This window comes from Aquarana catesbeiana, linkage group LG05 (genome assembly GCF_042186555.1).
Source record: "Aquarana catesbeiana isolate 2022-GZ linkage group LG05, ASM4218655v1, whole genome shotgun sequence".
Classification (NCBI taxonomy): Eukaryota; Metazoa; Chordata; class Amphibia; order Anura; family Ranidae; genus Aquarana; species Aquarana catesbeiana.
In genome coordinates, this window is record NC_133328.1 from 31854281 (window position 1) to 31872675 (window position 18395).

At 41.6% G+C, this 18395-nt stretch overlaps 1 protein-coding gene across 2 annotated transcripts in view; it reads left to right on the forward strand.

The window, feature by feature from the left end:
• SLC25A13 (solute carrier family 25 member 13) overlaps positions 1–17064 on the forward strand; it is a 236108-nt gene extending 219044 nt beyond the window's left edge. For both annotated transcript variants that reach the window (XM_073629566.1, XM_073629567.1), the window contains exons 16-18: positions 8488–8646; positions 8728–8818; positions 11381–17064. In XM_073629566.1, coding sequence (XP_073485667.1) covers positions 8488–8646; positions 8728–8818; positions 11381–11561 — 431 coding nt within the window. In that variant the 3' untranslated portion in view covers positions 11562–17064. The remainder of the gene's footprint in view (positions 1–8487; positions 8647–8727; positions 8819–11380) is intronic.
• The last annotated feature ends 1331 nt before the right edge of the window (positions 17065–18395 follow it).

Consider the following 18395-nt stretch of genomic DNA (forward strand, 5'->3'; position numbering starts at 1 on the left):
AACTGCAAACCTACCAAAACATGGCCGTCCACCTCAACTCACAGGCTGGGCAAGGAGAGCATTAAGCAGAGAAGCAGCCAAGAGGTCCATGGTAACTCTTGAGTAGGGATGAGCTCCGGCGTGTTCGCATGGCGCACGTGCCGAGCCCGCCAGGAAGTCGGCACGGCGCAGCGCTAATCACAAGCAGTGAGACATTTCCCGATGTGCGGCTGCAGAGATCGGGAAATGTCTCCCTGCCTGTGATTAGCGCTGCGCCGTGCCGACTTCCTGGCGGGCTCGGCACGTGCGCCATGCGAACACGCCGGAGCTCATCCTTACTCTTGAGCTGCAGAGATCCACAGCTCAAGTGGGAGAATCTGTCCACAGAACAACTATTAGTCCTGCACTTCACAAATCTGGCCTTTATGGAAGAGTGGCAAGAAGAAAGCCATAAGAAGTACCATTTGCAGTTTGCAAGAAACCATGTGGGGGACACAGGAAACATGTGGAAGAAGGTGCTCTGGTCAGATGAGTCCAAAATTGCACTTTTTAGCCTAAAAGCAAAATGCTATGTGTGACGGAAAACTAACACTGCACATCACCCTGAACACACCATCCCCACCGTGAAACATGGTGGTGGCAGCATCATGTTGTGGGGATGCTTTTCTTCAGCAGGGAAAGGGAAGCTGGTCAGAGTTGATGGGAAGATGGATGGAGCCAAATACAGGACAATCTTAGAAGAAAACCTGTTTGAGTCTGCAAAAGACTTGAAACTGGGGCGGAGGTTCACCTTCCAGCAGGACAACGACCCCAAACATGCAGCCAGAGCTACAATGGAATGGTTTAGATCAAAGCAGAGTCATGTGTTAGAATAGCCCAGTCAAAGTGAAGACCTTAATCCAATTGAGAACCTGTGGCAAGACTTGAAAACTGCTGTTTACAGACGCTCTTCATCCAATCTGGCAGAGCTTGAGATATTTTGCAAAGAAGAATGGGCAAAAATGTCACTCTAGATGTGCAAAGCTGGTAGAGACATCCCCAAAAAAGACTTGCAGCTGTAATTGCAGCAAAAGGTGATTCTGCAAAGTATTGACTCAGGGGGCTAAATACAAATGTACCCCACACTTTTCACATATTTATTTGTAAAACATTTTGAAAACCATTTATCATTTTCCTTCAACTTCACAATTATGTGCCACTTTGTGTTGGTCTATCACATAAAACCCCAATAAAATACATTCACATTTTTGGTTATAACATGACAAAATGTGAAACATTTCAAGGGGTATGAACACTTTTTCAAGGCAGTGTATCACCTTAATCTTTAGACTTGTGTTAGAATAAAGATCCAATGTTTGGCTGTACAGATTTGGGATCAGCATTTTCTATAGGATATTAAACTGGTTGCATGTTTTTTCTATCGTATTGAGAGAAAAGCTTGCATGACAAAAATAAAAATAAAAAAATTACTTTTAAATCTGATCAACCATTCTGATTAATTCAAATCCTCATTAATTCAGAATTCAGATGTGTTAGTGGCCAGATTAAGAGGAGATGGTAGAAAGCTTTGCATTTGTGTATAACAAGTTAACAAAACCCTCCTATCATTTTCAGCCATGGACCTCTGATCAACTGCAATGATGCTGCATCCGTTATGACACCATCCATTTGATGGTTTGATAATTTGGCTGAGAGCAAAACCAATATGACCATTATATTGTCGGAACGTGTCTGAGTGTAACTGTTTTTTTGAAACTGTTAAATCAGTGGGTTTAGTTCTACATTAGGGTTAGCCATACATGCATTAATTTCTCTTGTTCAGTCCCAGAAATCTGAAGGATTACTTCATACGTGCTCAACATTGAATGCAGTCACTATTTAGCCAACCGTTTTTTCCCTGGCTGCTTCAATTCATCAGTTGTAGTTTGTTGCGTCAGGTGATGATAACATGGCCACCCTTGGTTCGAATTTCAGCCAGTTCAGCAATAATCGGCTGAAAATTGAGTTGTTTATGGCCAGCAATATAAAAGTAGCTTTTGTATATAGACATGAGGAGAGCCACTCTTACTCTTCTTAAAAAAAAACAATTATGCTGCCTGTAAGGAAGCAGCACGGAAGAAGTGCTCTTTTTCTGTTATACAAAGAATTTAATGGATTTTTCTTAGTTTTTCCAGAACAGTACAAGAAAACATAGACAAAGCACAAGGAACTTCAGGGAGTACAGAGGTGCAGTCCTCAAAAGGGTGCCACAATGGTACAGAAATACAGTACACATGCATGAGCTGAACATCATGAGTTATAAGGTGACAAAAACTCCAAGGCTAGAACAAGAGAATAGGAGACTGATTGGTTCCTGTGAGGCGTGGTCCATGTTATCTTTTGTGGGCATCTCTACAGAATTGGATTGGGGGGGGGATGGGGGGGTGCGTCAAACCCTTCATAAAGAATTACTGAGATGAGAAGGGGAGCAAGAAAAAGCAGGAGACACACAGGAGATCAGAGAAGGAGGAAGTAAGGCATTTGCTTGGGATGGGCAAAGGGGGGGGGGGTTAAAGGAGGAGCCCACGTGCGGCAGTGGCTGGGGTGCGAAAGGGCAATGACGAAACTCGTCAAACCGAGCGCAATGTTCTGTCTATATTCCGGGGGCATTCTAGGATATCCAGGTGTCCCAAACCTTTAGAAAGTATTTGGCATGGGAGTCTTCGAGTATGGAACTTGGCTTCTCATGCACCATGGTCGCCGTTAGTCTTTGCTGGACGTCTGCAAAATTGAGGTAAGTTGTCTACAGGCTCTGGCCAGTCTTTGCTAAGCTGCCAGAAACGGTGGTCTTTCTGTGTAGGTCTGACACCCCCCCTGCTAAACTCTCCAATCAACAAAGCTGTCGCTGCCTGCTGATTATTGCGCCCTGGCCCTTATTCAACAGGGGGGAGGGGGCACATCTGACCTCTGGAGAGAGAACACTTCCTCTACACAGAGAGCAAGGGTCCTTCTCTGCAGCATGTTGCCAGGACACAAGCTTTTCTACATAAGCTGTGGCTGCTTTCTAAAGAAAATGAACTCTTAAGACTTTGTACACATTTTGTTTTGATGCACCTGTATAGTAGATGGTGTATGTTCAATTGGGCTTTAAAGGTATGAGACCCCATAGACAGACATTTTTCAGTAAAAGTGAATGGGGATTATGTTGTACCCAGTTTAAATGTTAAAAAAAAAAAAAAAAAAATGTTCTGAAGTTCCTCTTTAAAAAAAAAAAAAAAAAAACCTAATAACCGTTTGGTGATCGGCATTTTCAGTCCCTCATACACATGGTCTCTATTTCCATCTAATAGGCGGAGTGTGACCTCCATACGTTGGTCTTGTGCCATAATAAATTGAAATCATCGGCCAGACATGAGAAGGAGTGGGAGCGAGCGTTGCACGATGAACGCATTGCTCCAGATGAAAAGCTGCCTTAGAAACCCTAGCTGGGTTTGGTTTGCTGATTTTGCACAGGGAGAAAAGGGACGCAGAGTTTTCCTGGGGTTATTTGAGGTGGTGGCAGCCGGTCCTCCTTGCGCGAGCCTGTGGCTAAGTGGCGGCGGCAGCAGCAGCGGCGGTGGTGAGGTTGAAGTCTCTCTTGCTTTTCGGCTCCCTGTGTGTTCCGTGCCAGTAGCCACAGAGGCGTGAAAAAAGCACAAGCAGAGGAGCTTTCACCTCCAGAAATCTGAATTCAATCATCAGACATGTTACCAATTTTCTACAGCGCAGCTCAAACTCCAATCTCCCTTCCAACATTTAAAGGGCAACTTCATACAGAACAGTGAAATGCTAACATTGTCCAAGAAAGATTGGAACTGTGCTAAAGTCAGAAAATTCAGCTTATTTCCGCTATTTTTTTATTTCTATAATCGGAGAGGTTTATAAGGTTTTTGGGTGGGATTACAGCTTCTTGTTACGTTATTTTGTACAGTACACCTGCTCTGTTATGTGGATGAGGTTGCAGTGGGTGAAACATGGACCATGAATGTCCTGTGTTTTCTGTATCCTATTGGCAGCTATAGGGATTTGCCTAGCAGCGCTGAAGTGGCAGACCTTTCCTTGAGTCACTTTTTTTTTTTTTTCAAATAACAATTTTTTATTATACATAAAGATATGTACATACATTAAACAGTGTTGTCGCATATAATTAAGTGCAACTGGTGTACAGTCAGTCTGGTAAACAGTAGACTTCAAAATATAGTCATCCAAATACAGTAATGGTTTAACATTTTCCATAGCCACTATGACTGTCAACCAGTAGTATCGTTGGCAATCTGAATATAGTTTCTCAGGGTCCTTGAGTCACTTTTAATGCTTAAAGTTTTGCCTGAAGTGTATCTGCTGTTCTGCTTCTCCCACAGAGCCTCTTGATACTGTACATGTTTACAAGGATTCTACATAGGCTGGCATGGGTTGTTCTCCCTTTTTTAGATATTTTTTCATGCAACAAGATGAAACCCTGTAAATGCCATGGCACTTACCTACTGACCACATTAAAGTGGAATGAAGCTGATTTTGAAAAAAAACACAAGTGGACAGAGTTTTCGGTTTACAAACGTTTTTATTCAAAAGGTGGTACAAAGATTATAGCAGCTTAAAACATCAATAAAACACACTAGTAAAGAAAAAGACAAAAAATGTAAAACATGGCTGAAACATCCTGATACATAAAAGTGTGTAATTATCTAGGTACAACTGCAGATAATGCTGATAATTCAATTACTTCCAGAGAAGATGAAAGGGAAGACCTCAACATTAACAAACTAAGACATACAGTATGCAGTACTAAACATCAAGATTGAATCATTCAAAAAGAGTGTAATTATCAAACCAAGGTGTCCATTTACGATCATAATAAGGCATAGTGTGATCTAGAATGAGAGTTTTTCTGCTCTGCATATGGAATCCACTTGGAGTTTAACTTGGGAGAGCGGAACCGAGCGAGTTCTCCAATGTAAAGCGACTACCCAATGGATGACAACACAGATTGTATGGATTAGTCTCATCTGTAATGTAGTAGCCTCTAAAATGGGAGAGAATAGGCAATGAGTTGGGGTAAGAGAACTGAACACTTGTTATCGTAGAAGTAAAGGTCAGTTTTCTAAAAACCGGAACTATATGGGAACAGTCCCGAAACAATTGAAGTGTGCCAGAAGCCTGTCAACCTCTAAAGCATAGGGGAGATACCGTAGGGAAGATAGAAAGCTCTCTAACCGGAGTCCGGTACCACCTAGTGAAGAGTTTAACAGCTGTTTCCCTAATATTAAGAGACCCAGTGCATTTCTTTAGGTTATCCATGTATTCATCCCAGTCCAAGGTGGCAGGTTCCAAAGAGCATTCAGTCTCCCATTTTAACATGTATAAAAGTGTATCGGTTGAATTCTAAATAATTCTAAATGTGTATATCTCAGAAATGAGATCCTTGCCTCTAAGGTTTTGCAAAGAGATTTGTTCATACAGAGTAGGGTTTGATACAGCTTCTACCTTAAAGAGGAAGTAAACTTCTCTCTAATATTTGTACCTATAGGTAAGCCTATAATAAGGTACTGTAAATATCTTGCACCATTTAGGTGATATTTACTGTATACTGCATCGATGACATCATCAGCACATGCGCTCTGAAGGAAAGGCCACCCATGCTGTTTCTTCACTTTTTACTTTGCAGGTAAGAAAAAAAGGGGAAAAACAAGTTTACTTCCTCTTTTAAACAGAATCAAAAGAAGTGTTTTATCTGCGGATAATAGAAAATGTCCCTATTTGGGGTATGATATTTAGCCTGCAGGGATTGGAAGGAGATGAACATTGAGTTCTCAACCAACTTATGTAGCAAAAGTACATCTGAAGCTATCCACCAGGGAAATCTGGGGAGATTGGTAAAGCTGGGTCTCCCAAAAAGGCTGCTTGAGGTGGGGCCTGAAAGGATATTGAAAATGTTGTTCTTATAACCTTTCCATAATTGAAATGATTGAGTAACCAAAATATTTAGAGGGGCTGCAAGTTTGTGGAAGAAACCACACAAGACCAAAGGAGACCTGAAAGGAGATGCGGGAGAAGTGAATAGGATTCAAACTTTACCCACGACACCCTGGATGGACAGGGTTTTTATGACAGAAGGGACCCTACTGGTCTCTTCTGTCATATACTGTATGCTTTTTCCGTCTTTACATTGGTAATGTACACCGTCACACATGCACAGCTCAGAGTACATATACGACACCACTCTGGTATGATGTAGTGACTCCTGTGTGCATGCATGAATGTGACGTCACCTTGATCGATCAGAGTGAACCTAAAAGGAAGCCCGGGAGAAAATTGAAGCGCCCAAGTGCTTATAGAACAGCGCTAGAGGGCTTCCTTTGACAGGTAAGTCTGCCTTAATGTGCTAGTATGTGGCACATGCTAGCCCATAGTATAAGCCCATAACAAAAAAAATAGGGGAATTTAATTCTGGTTTAAGTACGTACACCTGGAGCAGAGCAGAAACATTTTTTTTGTATCTCCTTTTTGGAGAATTGTTGGTTGTACTCTTGTTTTTACTGTAACCACTCAACTTTAGTTAAAAAAATCTCTAAAGTAAAAAAAAAAAGTGTTCGCATTTAAAGACATTTGTAATCCTGTCCCGTGGACTGCAAAATGATGGCAAGTTATCTCAACGAGGATACAGATGGCAGTCGTAAAAATGTGACATTCTGTGCAAAAGTAAAAATATGTTTTGGCTGGAGTTGGTCTTTAATGAGCTGTAAGTGGCTTACCAGGCTTCCTCTGTGAGTGGGAAGACTTTAACTCTTTCTTGAGGAGTGACTTCAATGTTCGTATTCTCATTTAATGCTGACATTCATTACACGGAGAGGGGTGGTCTGGAGTGCTTCCAACATCCCATATCAAGTTTTTTCCTTTTGGTTTTTGTCATGGGGCGGATATGGAAGCCCTCTCCATATTCCTCATAGTCTCTAATTTAGGGGTTTTACAGAAAACCTCAGGGGATGATGGCACACGTTTCACCATGAGATAATTTCCTGCCAGGGAAGCATGAGGTCAATCGGTTTTTGGAGACCTCTGCCGCCCTTGGAAGCAAAGTTTGCTGTAAACTGATAGCATCACATAACCCTAATGTTTCAGAAAACTAGCTCTCCAGTAAGGAATACTTTACACTTTTATTATTGTATCCCTAAAGCTGAACTTCAGGAAATCTTAAAATATTGATTTCTGTTTAGGGGACTTTGCAAAGCCCTTTTACTTATTTGATCCTCCACTCCCACAGTCTCCTCTGTGCAGCTAGAATGGTCCCCATAGCCTCTTCCTCCCCTATATTCCTGAAGTCTAAGGCCCTCCAGTGTCATCAAGACCAATGTAGAAACATCCATGTAGTGGATGTGAATATGCTGAGGAACAGTGCATGGCTTGGGGGGGTGCTATCTGCCAGGTTGGGAAAAAAAAAAAAAAACTTCCCGCATCCACACAAGTGATGCAGGAATCTCCCCCACTGCACTATTGTATTTTTACAGTGGGGGCTCCCCCTCCCTTATCAGAATATACTGCAGCAGCTGATTGAATGCTGTACACTGGCATGGTAGTTTGTGACGTCACAAGCTGACAATAGAACTGCAGTCAAAATGTAGCTGACAACGCTACCACAGCTGTGCTGCCAGGGTTAAGCTGGCCATAGGCAAGTTTAAATTCTGCCGGTTCAGCAGGAACCAGGCAAATTTTGATCCATCTGACAGCCTAAAGATTTACTGCTGTTCAGGTGCTCTGGGCTTCAGCAAAATGGCAGCCTCCAACAAGAAGAAACAAGAGCAATGCTGGAGGCAATTTACCGCACACACTTATTTTGGTAGCAGAAATATTAATGTGGAATGACTGTTCCTTACTAAAGAACATGATTTTTTTTATCAAGTTGTTATGGTTAAAATTCCACTTGCATGATCAGCCTAAGCATGACGAAGAGAAGAAGTAGGGGGCTGTTCAGAGGACACTGGCAGGATCACCACATATATAGTTAGCAATCTAATTGCAAAAATGAAAAAGCTACATTATTAAAGGGACCTAGAAATGAGGGAAAAAGAATAGAGAGGATGGTGTTCTGGCTGTGTGCAGTGCATGGATGGGAGACAGAGCTCTGTTCCGTGACCCCTGTACTGTGCCCTCATACCTATCCACCCTGTTCTATGCCCTCCTTGCCCCCCCCCCCCCCCCCCGGTAGGAGTTGGGTGGGGCAACTGATTGCGAGTAACCCTTAAGGCCTGGCTAGTAGCTCAGCACTTTTTGAAATTTTGAGCCCTTTTTGAAATTTTGAGCCCTTTTATAGCTGTCTTCTCTAGTATTGCTCTCTTCCATATTTGTAATTTTTCTAAACCTAGTGTTCACTTTGCAGAAGTTTACTATGTTACATGCTTTATACATTCTCTCTATAACCCTCTTCCTGGCATGGTTGTTGTGTCAATTGAGTGTGAACAGACTGATATTCATAGGTCATGTATTTCTTTGCAGGTATGCCGGCTGCATCTCTGGTGACTCCTGCTGATGTCATCAAAACTCGACTGCAAGTGGCTGCTCGGGCTGGTCAGACCACCTACACAGGGGTCATAGACTGCTTTAGAAAAATCCTGCATGAGGAAGGACATCGTGCGTTATGGAAGGGAGCTGGAGGTAACGGTCTCTTGTTCTATATGAATATTGGAAGGTAAACCACTTGTCAGCACTCATCGCAGAACTTTTTTCTGTCTGCAGCACGTGTGTTCAGGTCCTCTCCCCAGTTTGGTGTGACGCTGGTGACATACGAGTTACTGCAACGATGGTTCTACATAGATTTTGGTGGAAAGTAAGTTTTGGGGTTTTCTTTTTCTTTTAATTAGTTAAATTCCATTCTTCACAACACAAGATATTTTGGCAGCCACTGAAATTTGTTAAAACTTTATTGGTTTATATTTCAATTTAAAAAGATGAATTTAGTTGTATCTGGCATGTGATGGTAACCACTGCTACAGCAATTGGTTACAGCTTAAAGGATACGTTTATCTTTGGGAATATGTAATATGTTTTGGCTCCTGCGGCCTCTCTCCAATCTTTCATCTAATTGTGACAGGGGGCCGGGATCTTGTCTCTGTACCTGCTGTCACAATTTTAAAAAAACATGGGCATGTGGGGCAACCACCCTTCCACCCACCCAGCCATGTTATTCATTCACAGAGTACTGTGAATAGGGGAACTACCACTACCATCAGCCATTGTGGCTGATGGCTTGTAGTTCTCAATGAGCACTGATGAGCACTCTAGGTAGTTCATTGACTTTGCCTGTCATTCAGTACCTGCCTGTTTGTGCAAGGTACATGCAGACAGCTATACTGACAATATATTCTAAATATATACTCGCGCTGGTGGAATTAAATGAAAATGATATATGCTGCTATACACAAGGTGCTAATCACTTGAAAACATGTGCATAAGAAAATACAGCGCTCGCAACATACAATAAGAAAAAAAAAACAAATAAAAATAAATAAATAGACTGAAGTGATAATCCAAAGGTGAAGAAAGTGCAAGATGCTTCAAGGATTTCCAGGTGTACAATAACACCCCCTCATGTGTCCCCACTCACCGGATCGGAACGACCCCCTGCTTTTCAGTCTAGGGGTCACATCAGGCTTGTAAATGGTATCCCGGAATGGTGGATTTGGTGTCAGGTCATCGGATATAAAATTTCCAAATTGAGGCTCTCATCCGGACAAACAGGTACCCAAAAAGAAAAGAGGGTGGACTAATAGTGAAGTACTGTTATAAAAAGATTTATTGCGCATGGGGATCAGTACTTACAAAAATTGCAATAAAAACAGGCATAAACATGGAGCTGTAGAAACAGGAAACGCTGTTTCTAGCGTGCGTTCCACAAGACCGGAAGTGACGTCAATCGAAACCGGAAATTGCGCCGAAATTTACGGACGCAAGAGTTTTTCCCACGCCAGACTCCTGAAACACAACATTCTGTCAATGAGGGACAAATTGGTTCAGTCTCCTTACACCGGGTTGGCTCCAGCCTGGTTGCTCAGGATTCCAGCTCTGGAGTTGAGGTAATCTTCTTCCCGCTGTCTTGGAAAATCCCAACAAGGGATGCTACCCTGAAGGGCTGTAGTGGATCAGTGCAGGAGACTTGCTAGAGGAATATCGTCTCCCAGTCCACATTCTGAAGCTCCATGCAGTTTGCCTGTCCCAGCAACTCCAATTGGTGGGTGATCTGATCAGGATCCCGACAGAAAACTCAACTGTAGTGGTGTACATCAACCATCGGGGAGCAACTGGAAGTCTTGCTGTAACATGAGCGGTATAACTCCACATCCCACCTTGTTTACATTCCAGGTGTAATTAATTGGCAGGCAGACTATCTTTCAACATTTCAACAGCACCTGAATTCAAAGGAATGGGTCCCTACATCCGGAAGGGTTTCAGAACCTATGTTGCAGGTCGGGGACACCAGAGGGTGGACCTTCAGGCTCAGCAACAAATGATAAATTTGTCTGCAGATGCAGAGATTCATTTCCAGAATGCTCCCAGTCTGTTGCCAGTTTCAGACTTAAGGTTCTTTGAGCTCCAGGTTGCCCCCTGTTCTATTTGTTTTGTTACGTGGGCCTGATGGTGTTTTATTATTGTTGCCCACTCCTCAGTTGGACTGCTTTCTTGACTCCCAATCTTTGAATAACAGATTCCTGTGTCCCTTAATAAACGAGACATAAAACACAATTTTTGTACCTACTTTCTTAGTTTCTTGGAGTTAATTAATGGACTTGGATTACACCCCTGTTTGCAATATATACACTTTGCCACGTTTCTACAAAGCTGATGCATGCCCCGAGTGGGAGGGGTTATACCTGGCTAGCCAATTACTTTTTGAAAAAAAGGAGTGTCCAACTCCTCCTGACAATGGCAATATAACCCGATTGCTTCTGAATAACTGATTTTTGTTTTCCTTGACGAACTTACGGTAAGTACAAATATTCAGCGTTTACTCTCTGTATCCCTGTGCTCTCTCAGAAGCCAGTGCTCGCTTCTTATGCAAGATGTGTGGGCTCTTGGCGTCTTCACAATGAAGGACTGATAGCACGGTTTTGTACTTAAAGCGGAACTAAACCTATCAATTAAACTTTCAAAATACAGAATCTTCCCAGTAGGGAAACTGCCTCACTAGCCAGTAGGAATGGGAGGGGTTGGGCATAGTTCAGCAATACCAGGAGGTGTGTCATAGCTTTGCCCAATCAGAACTGCCCTGCCCACGGTCACTGTAACCACACAAGGAAAGCTGCCAGTACAGGATAGAAAACTAAAAGTACAGGTTGACTTGCTGCTGTTCACATCTTGCATTATAACTACTTTGTTTTTTTTTGACTTGCAGGAAACCAGCTGGTTCAGAACCGGTCCCTAAATCCCGAATCACATTGCCAGCCCCAAATCCAGACCACGTCGGGGGATATAAACTTGCTGTAGCCACTTTTGCCGGAATCGAAAGCAAATTTGGACTGTACCTGCCACGATTCCAGGCCCCACCATCTACCTCTGTGGCTGCTAAAGCTTGAGGAGTGCGGCAACTTGCGGGAGACCATTCAATGCAGTTCTGTCATATTTTACAATTTGTTACCCTCATGCAATAATTTCAACTGACGTCTTTTATTCCATAATCCGTTTCATGAAAGTTTTTAGAACATTATAGTTTCTTTTTATGTGCAATCTTTTTTTTTTTTGTTTTTGGTTTAAGAAAAAAGTGTTCAGCTTGGCTGTCCAGCTCTGGTGGAAAAACTATATTCACTAAGGAGTAGATACCGTGAAGCTTGTGGTTCCACCAGGGCCTGACAGCCACAGGGTAGCATTTATTCTTTGCAGGGTCTTGGCCTTTAAGAATGTATCTGAATTTCACTGACCAATACAACTACCAGAGTCCATCGGGCAGGTCAACTGCAACCAAAGATGGGGGGAAATAAAACGAATGATGCAATATCAGCACCAAAGATCAATGTATGATGTATGTACTAGGCAAAAGTCATCATTTATTTCAAATGTATATCTGATGTATATCTGGGCAAAAAAAAAAAAATTCAGTACATCTCTGAAATACAATGCACAATTCCCAATGTTTTTCATAAAAGTACATGCTCTAAATGATCTAAAAAAAAAAAAAGTATCAAAATCAGATTACATAATAATATATAAATCCTGTATAATAATTATCTGTCGGTAATCCAGTAAGCTCCTAACTTCCTCTCCTAACTCACTGTTAAGCTGATGATTCTCCTGCACAGAAATCCCACCTAGGAATGTTGTCTGCCCTACCCAGTGCTACCCTGCTGGAGTACGGAAATCCTCTCTTCTCATCTCCATAACAAAAGTGGTCGGTGGTTTGTAGTCCATCAGAGGAGAACAATGCTTGGTGTTTGTGTGCAGCAGAGGCAGCATTATCAGCTCACTACAGCAAGTTTCCCAACTCCTAGCTGACCGGATTTCAGCCAGATAAACCCGGTATTCTGTACTTGCATGAATTGCAAGATGTACTGAATTTTTTGGTTTAGTTTTTTTCACCATATATTAGCTACCCACTTATTTTTAAAAAGAATAGTAATGGTATTCTTATTCCCTTGTTCATTGAAGCAGTTCATGGAATAATTATAATCTGCCCTGTAGCCAGTTAGATGTCCTCTTAGGCCAGTGACGATATTATTTCTGGTTGGTTACTATACTTTGCACTTCCTGTTCTTTACACTCGACACAACACTTATGCATGCTGTTGCAGCACATTACTGCAAATGTGTTAATGTGCTTTGCGCATTCATTTGATTGAGCTGCCTAACACACTAGCAAGGGTGTATGTAAGATTTTAGCCACCACATCGCACGTTTGTGCATTCATCTGCAATGCAACCCCTTTGGCAAGGTTCATTGGGATGCGTTACTGCAGTAAGCCCTCTGGTGTTTTATCTTCGAGGTGGCCACAGATGTGAGCTGTCCTATCCAGCTGTGGGCCGGAATCTGCAAAAACCAGGTGCCACTTGATCACCTTTTGTGGGAATAGCTTTATTTTTTTACAGCTTTATATTTATTTTTATTTACGGCTAAGTCAGTGGCATCACAGTGGCTGCATGATCTGCCTGAGCACCATACACAGGGCTTACAACAGTTGTAGCCTTTCTGCTCTTCTGCTTGAGTGGGTAGGAACCATAAAGGCTTCTGCAGAGAGCAGCTAGTGTACCCAAGATCATACAAACCCCCCACTCAATGCTAAATAGGGAGAAAAGCCCAAAGTCAAATATTATATAGTGTGAAAGCTGCCATAACAACAACCCCTCAACAGATGATATATATAAGACTATCTCTTATTCTTATGGCGCTAAATCACTTAAAACAAAAGAAAAAGTGATTAATGCTGTAAGAATAAGGGATAGCTTTATATATGTCTTCTAGTGTACCCAAGAGCAGCCATTAAACCCCCATAAGGCCATGCCAATATTCTTTATTATTTTCACCATAGGTGCAAACTTGGCTTAAAGAGCTAATGCCCTGGGCTGGGCTAGTTCTCTTCTCACCGAGAACACTACATGAATGTGGTTTGTCATTTTCCTGTGCCGGATTGGTTTCCTTCTGCTCCAGTTTTCTTTCCAAAACATTCTAGTAGTTTGATTGGCTTCTGCCCAGATTGATCTTATTATGAGTGTATGTCTATGGACGCAATTAAATTAGATTATAATCTCCTCCTGGGGCAAAGACTGATGTGATTGGTTGATATTCTCTTTAAAGGGCTGCCTACAAAACAAGTGGTACAAACCATCTCTTGACCTGTACTGATGAACCAGGCAGTTTTATTGGAGTGAAACTTTCTTTCTTTAGAAGTAACACACACAAGTCAGGCATTTTAGTCTAATAAGAAATTAATTGTATTATCTTTGGGAAATGTTACATCTAAATCAAAAGGACAAAAAAAGAGACAAGATTCCCCTTTGTGGCAGGTTTCAAAGAATGCACAAAATGCGGGGACTTCACTAAAACCGGAGCAGACAGAATCTGGAGCAATTGTACATGGCAACCAATCAGCCTCTATCTTAAACATTGAAATTAAAAGATCTAATTTGATTGGTTACCATGCACAGCTGCTCTAGATTCTGGCTGTTCCATTCTTCATAAATTCCCCCCACCGTTTGGATTAATTTGTTGTAATTCAATCCATATTTGTATTGCATCAATTGTTTTAACTAACTTGCATACCTTGATTGCCATGATTCTTTTTGCAGGGCTGAATGAGGCTTGAGTAACCTTGGCTGAACTAGATTGTGGAACCACAACCTCTCCAGCATGTTTGGGCAGACGTTCTGCAGGTTGAGTTTCGGTCGCAGGTTGCTCAAGACGTTAGTTATATAAATGGCTGGAGAGGAATGTTGCATTGCAACCAGTGTTTGCTCACATGGTGTAGTCTTTGCGGCTAAAAGAATGACTTTATTTTGGTTGCCATAGGCAACATGTCCACTTTTCATCAGTTTTTAGACACTGCTCTTAAAAAGGGTAAAATCACTCAGAACTTGCATTTCAGGGTAGGAGTAACAACGAGGTGGCTATTGTACCCACTGGCTTCATTTGTCTCCCTGGGACGATGGTGAGACACCTGCTCTGAATTCTCACCCTTGCTGCAAGCTTTATAATAGTAAGTGGGTGGAGCTGGGAACTTGGTTGCAGAGTTGTCTCCCATTAGCGTCCCTGTAAGGTATATGAAGCTAAAGATTGTTTTGCAATGTTTAACCCAGCTACAACTTATGGGAGTTGATTTACTAAAACTAGTGCAAAATCTGGTGCAGCTGTGCATGGTAGGTCGGATTTTCACTTCAGCTTGTTCAGTTAAACGTTGACAATAAAACCTGGAAGCTGATGTTTTTTATGCAGAGCTGCACCAGATTTTGCACTCCAGTTTTGTAAATCAACTGCATGGTGTTCATAGCTGTCTACATCTGCCTGTTTTCAGTTGTGCCAGTGGCTGCCCTTCAGTACCTTGCCACTTGGCCAGTGGGATCTTTGTGGTCTAAATCATTCTTCTTTATAAAGGAAAGGATCAGCCCCACTGCACAGGGATTTGTGTGCCATAAGTGCTGGGGAATAGAAGCACTCATTATAACCCCTCGGGGGGGGGAGACCCATTCCCTCAATGTAGAATTCTATTGGGTCATCCAATTTTAGGGTGGTGGTTGGGTCTTTTATAGTCAGCCTTGAAAGTGTGTAAGATATAAAAGATGTGAAAATTTAGTATTTAATATCATGCAATGGAATTGAATGTTACAAAATTTCAGGAAACTTGTAAGGCTTTAAATTTGAGATTTCTGCTATGCGGGTGTCTTATATTCTGACCAAATGCTATCTTTCTTATAAAGTGTATCTAAAGATCCCAGGCTAGCAGTCACAAATTTAGGTTTTAATAATGTTAACAGTTTAGGGCCCCATTTTTTTATTTTTTTTTTTTTTATTTAAAAAAAAAAAAATCACAATATGAATGCAGTCAGTTGTGTGTGCTGTCAGTAGGAGATCATAATAAGAGGTCACATATCAGCGATCTGTTACACCAATGGGCTCTATTCTGTGAGGGAGCGCTGGTAGACTTTTAGGTTTACATTTTTCTCTGTGTATACATACCGCCAATATTATAAAAAAAATAGATGCTTTATCTGTATTATCTACTAAAAAAATTAATTTTGTATGGGATTTAATACGTTTAAGCTCTGTTGGAATTTACAGTAATTCCTCTAGTGCTTCTCCTTCTCCTCCCTGAACATATTAGTGTTTTCCATGCTCTGAATAGAATCATGGGGGTTATGTAGTGGCAGTTCTAGCATGGGCAGGATGGAGGGCCAGGCCGGTAGAAGTCCAGTTGGGGTAAGTAGATAGAGGATTAGTGCATTTCCCTACATTTTTCCAGCCATTAAGGAATTTTCAGTATTGCATACATTTATTCTGTAAAGTGGATTTAAATTCGGACACTTAAGAGTACTGCTGAGGTGAATAAATTAGAGGACAGCTACAACTTTCTACCCTGGAGAAAGTGCTGCTTGATGCTCCCTCTAATGCTGCTTTCATAACCAAACACTCTATGGGGGTTGGTTTATTAAAACTGGAGAGTGCAAAATCTGATGCAGTTCTGCATAGAAACCAATCAGCTTCCTTTTTTTTTTTTTTTTTTGTCAAACCTTAACTGAACAAGCTGAAGTTAGAGGCTGATTGGCTACCATCCACAGCTGGACCAGATTTTGCACTCTCCAATTTTAGTAAATGGATCCTTGTTACCTTACTTGCTAGGATGGATAAATGGACTGAAGAGCTGAAATATTTTTATTGAAGAACAAGCTGCCCCATATTCTCTTTAGTGGTGGAAACACATGAAGGCCTAAGCACATGACCACCTGATCTTTGCTTATAAAAAAAAAAAAAGTCAGTCTAAATTTTGCTCCTCCCATTAAGCAGAGATCGTTTAACCAACTGCCTGTGCCTTTAGACAATATAGGAAGCAGTGAGGGGAGACAGAAGCAGGATTTTCTCCAGATGAGTATTTTAGCCTTCTCTCAGGACTAAAGTCAGAGCTTTCTGATAATCCAAGTGTAAATCTGCTTTGTATAGAAGAGCTGAAGCTGGACACACTGCCTGCATTACATATATGGCTCCCACATGTGTGAACATTGGGTGACTTCACTTTGACTTTAGCTCCGCCCACAAATCGTTGACCTTGCAAACTGCAATTCGTGAGAAGACAAAGGTCCAATCATAATTTGAATTATGCACTTACGTGAAATGCTGCTTCGAATAAAGGTAGCAAATAATCATTGTACTGTATGACTGCCTTACCTAGTGTTTGTAATTTGTCAGGAATCTTGACGCCACAATCTGCAGCAGTGAGAGATTTCTAATCTGATGTACGATGATGATGATATCCAGTTATCTGAGATGAAAAAGAGCACTTCTTGTGTGTTCTTACATATGGTGGTAGTGAGTATTCCATGTTCAGTATGAACGTTAGTCATTTACATTATGATGTAGTCTAATAAACCTGAGTTGAAAAAGATTGCCGTCATTCTGTATTATCCAACAACAATGAACCTGTCCGAGAATGGCCCAATCTCAGGGACCAGCCTGGTCCAACTCCCAGAAGGGATCCTGGGTTTGTGAAGCTCTGCACTGGCTCTACCACCAGCAGGAGATGGACAGTGGTGGCCTTCATATTGCTGGCTATCCTGACACTTTCACTTAAGAGTATATTTGTATTTGTATTTGTAGGTGTAGCCATTTTTATTTATTTTTTATTAACTTAGAATCCAAAGGGGCATCAGAAAACAATTCTGTGTGTTGCTCTTCAGGACAAAGCAGCAGAACTGCTTTTTCAAACATATACACAGGGTGTGTTCAGATGCCAAACACAATACCCACTACTTTGGGGTTAGGAGTAGCATGTGACTGAGCTGGGCGAAGAAGCAACATCACATGGGGTGACTAAAGCTGTGTATAAGCTACACCTTGTCCTTTGGCCTGAGCTGCCTGCACACAGCATGGTTTTCATGGAAGACCGCTGCTAGAAAAGCAATTGCTATTCTAACAGTTGGGTTGCAGATAAAACTATAGACCCGTCCCATGTGCCCCAGTACTTTCTGTGAAGGAATTAGAGTGCAAGTGAAGATTTGCTATGTTATAGTGAACATCTAGAAATGTTAAAGTGGTATTAGTCCCAAAAAGCAAATATTTATTATACTGTGTTTCCCCAAAAATAAGACCTAGCGTTATTTTCCAGTTAGGCTGCAATATAAGCCCTGCCCCAAAAATAAGCCCTAGTTTAAAATGCTTGTAAAATCCTATAATCCACTCTATTACAGTAGTATATAATGTACAATGTGTGTGTTTTCTGTAATATAATTGCGGGCAAGAAAGCTCCGGCGGGTCACAGAAGCGCAGAACGGCGCTATAACTAAGGTATTTGGCACACTTATATTACAGAAACACACACATTGTACATTATATAGTACTGTAATAGTGGATAATAGGATTTTACAAGCATTTTAACTCAGTTCACACTGGGGATTCCTGTCAGGCAGGGAGAGAGAGGGGGAGAAAAGACAGCACATTACATGTAAGACCTACCCCGAAAATAAGCCCTACTGTGTCTTTTGTTGCCAAAATTAATATAAGACACGGGCTTATTTTTGGGGAAACACGGTATTGCAGCTTACCAATTCTTAGATGTGATGGCTGCGTTTTTTTTTTTTTTTATTTTCACCTGGTGATCTGGCCAGCAAGCCTGTTGTTTTTCAACAGAACAAGCTGTCCTGCATATGTAGTGTAAGGCTCGATTCACATCTATGCATGTTGCTTTTGAGCGTTTCTGCAGTGTTTTTTGTGATGCTT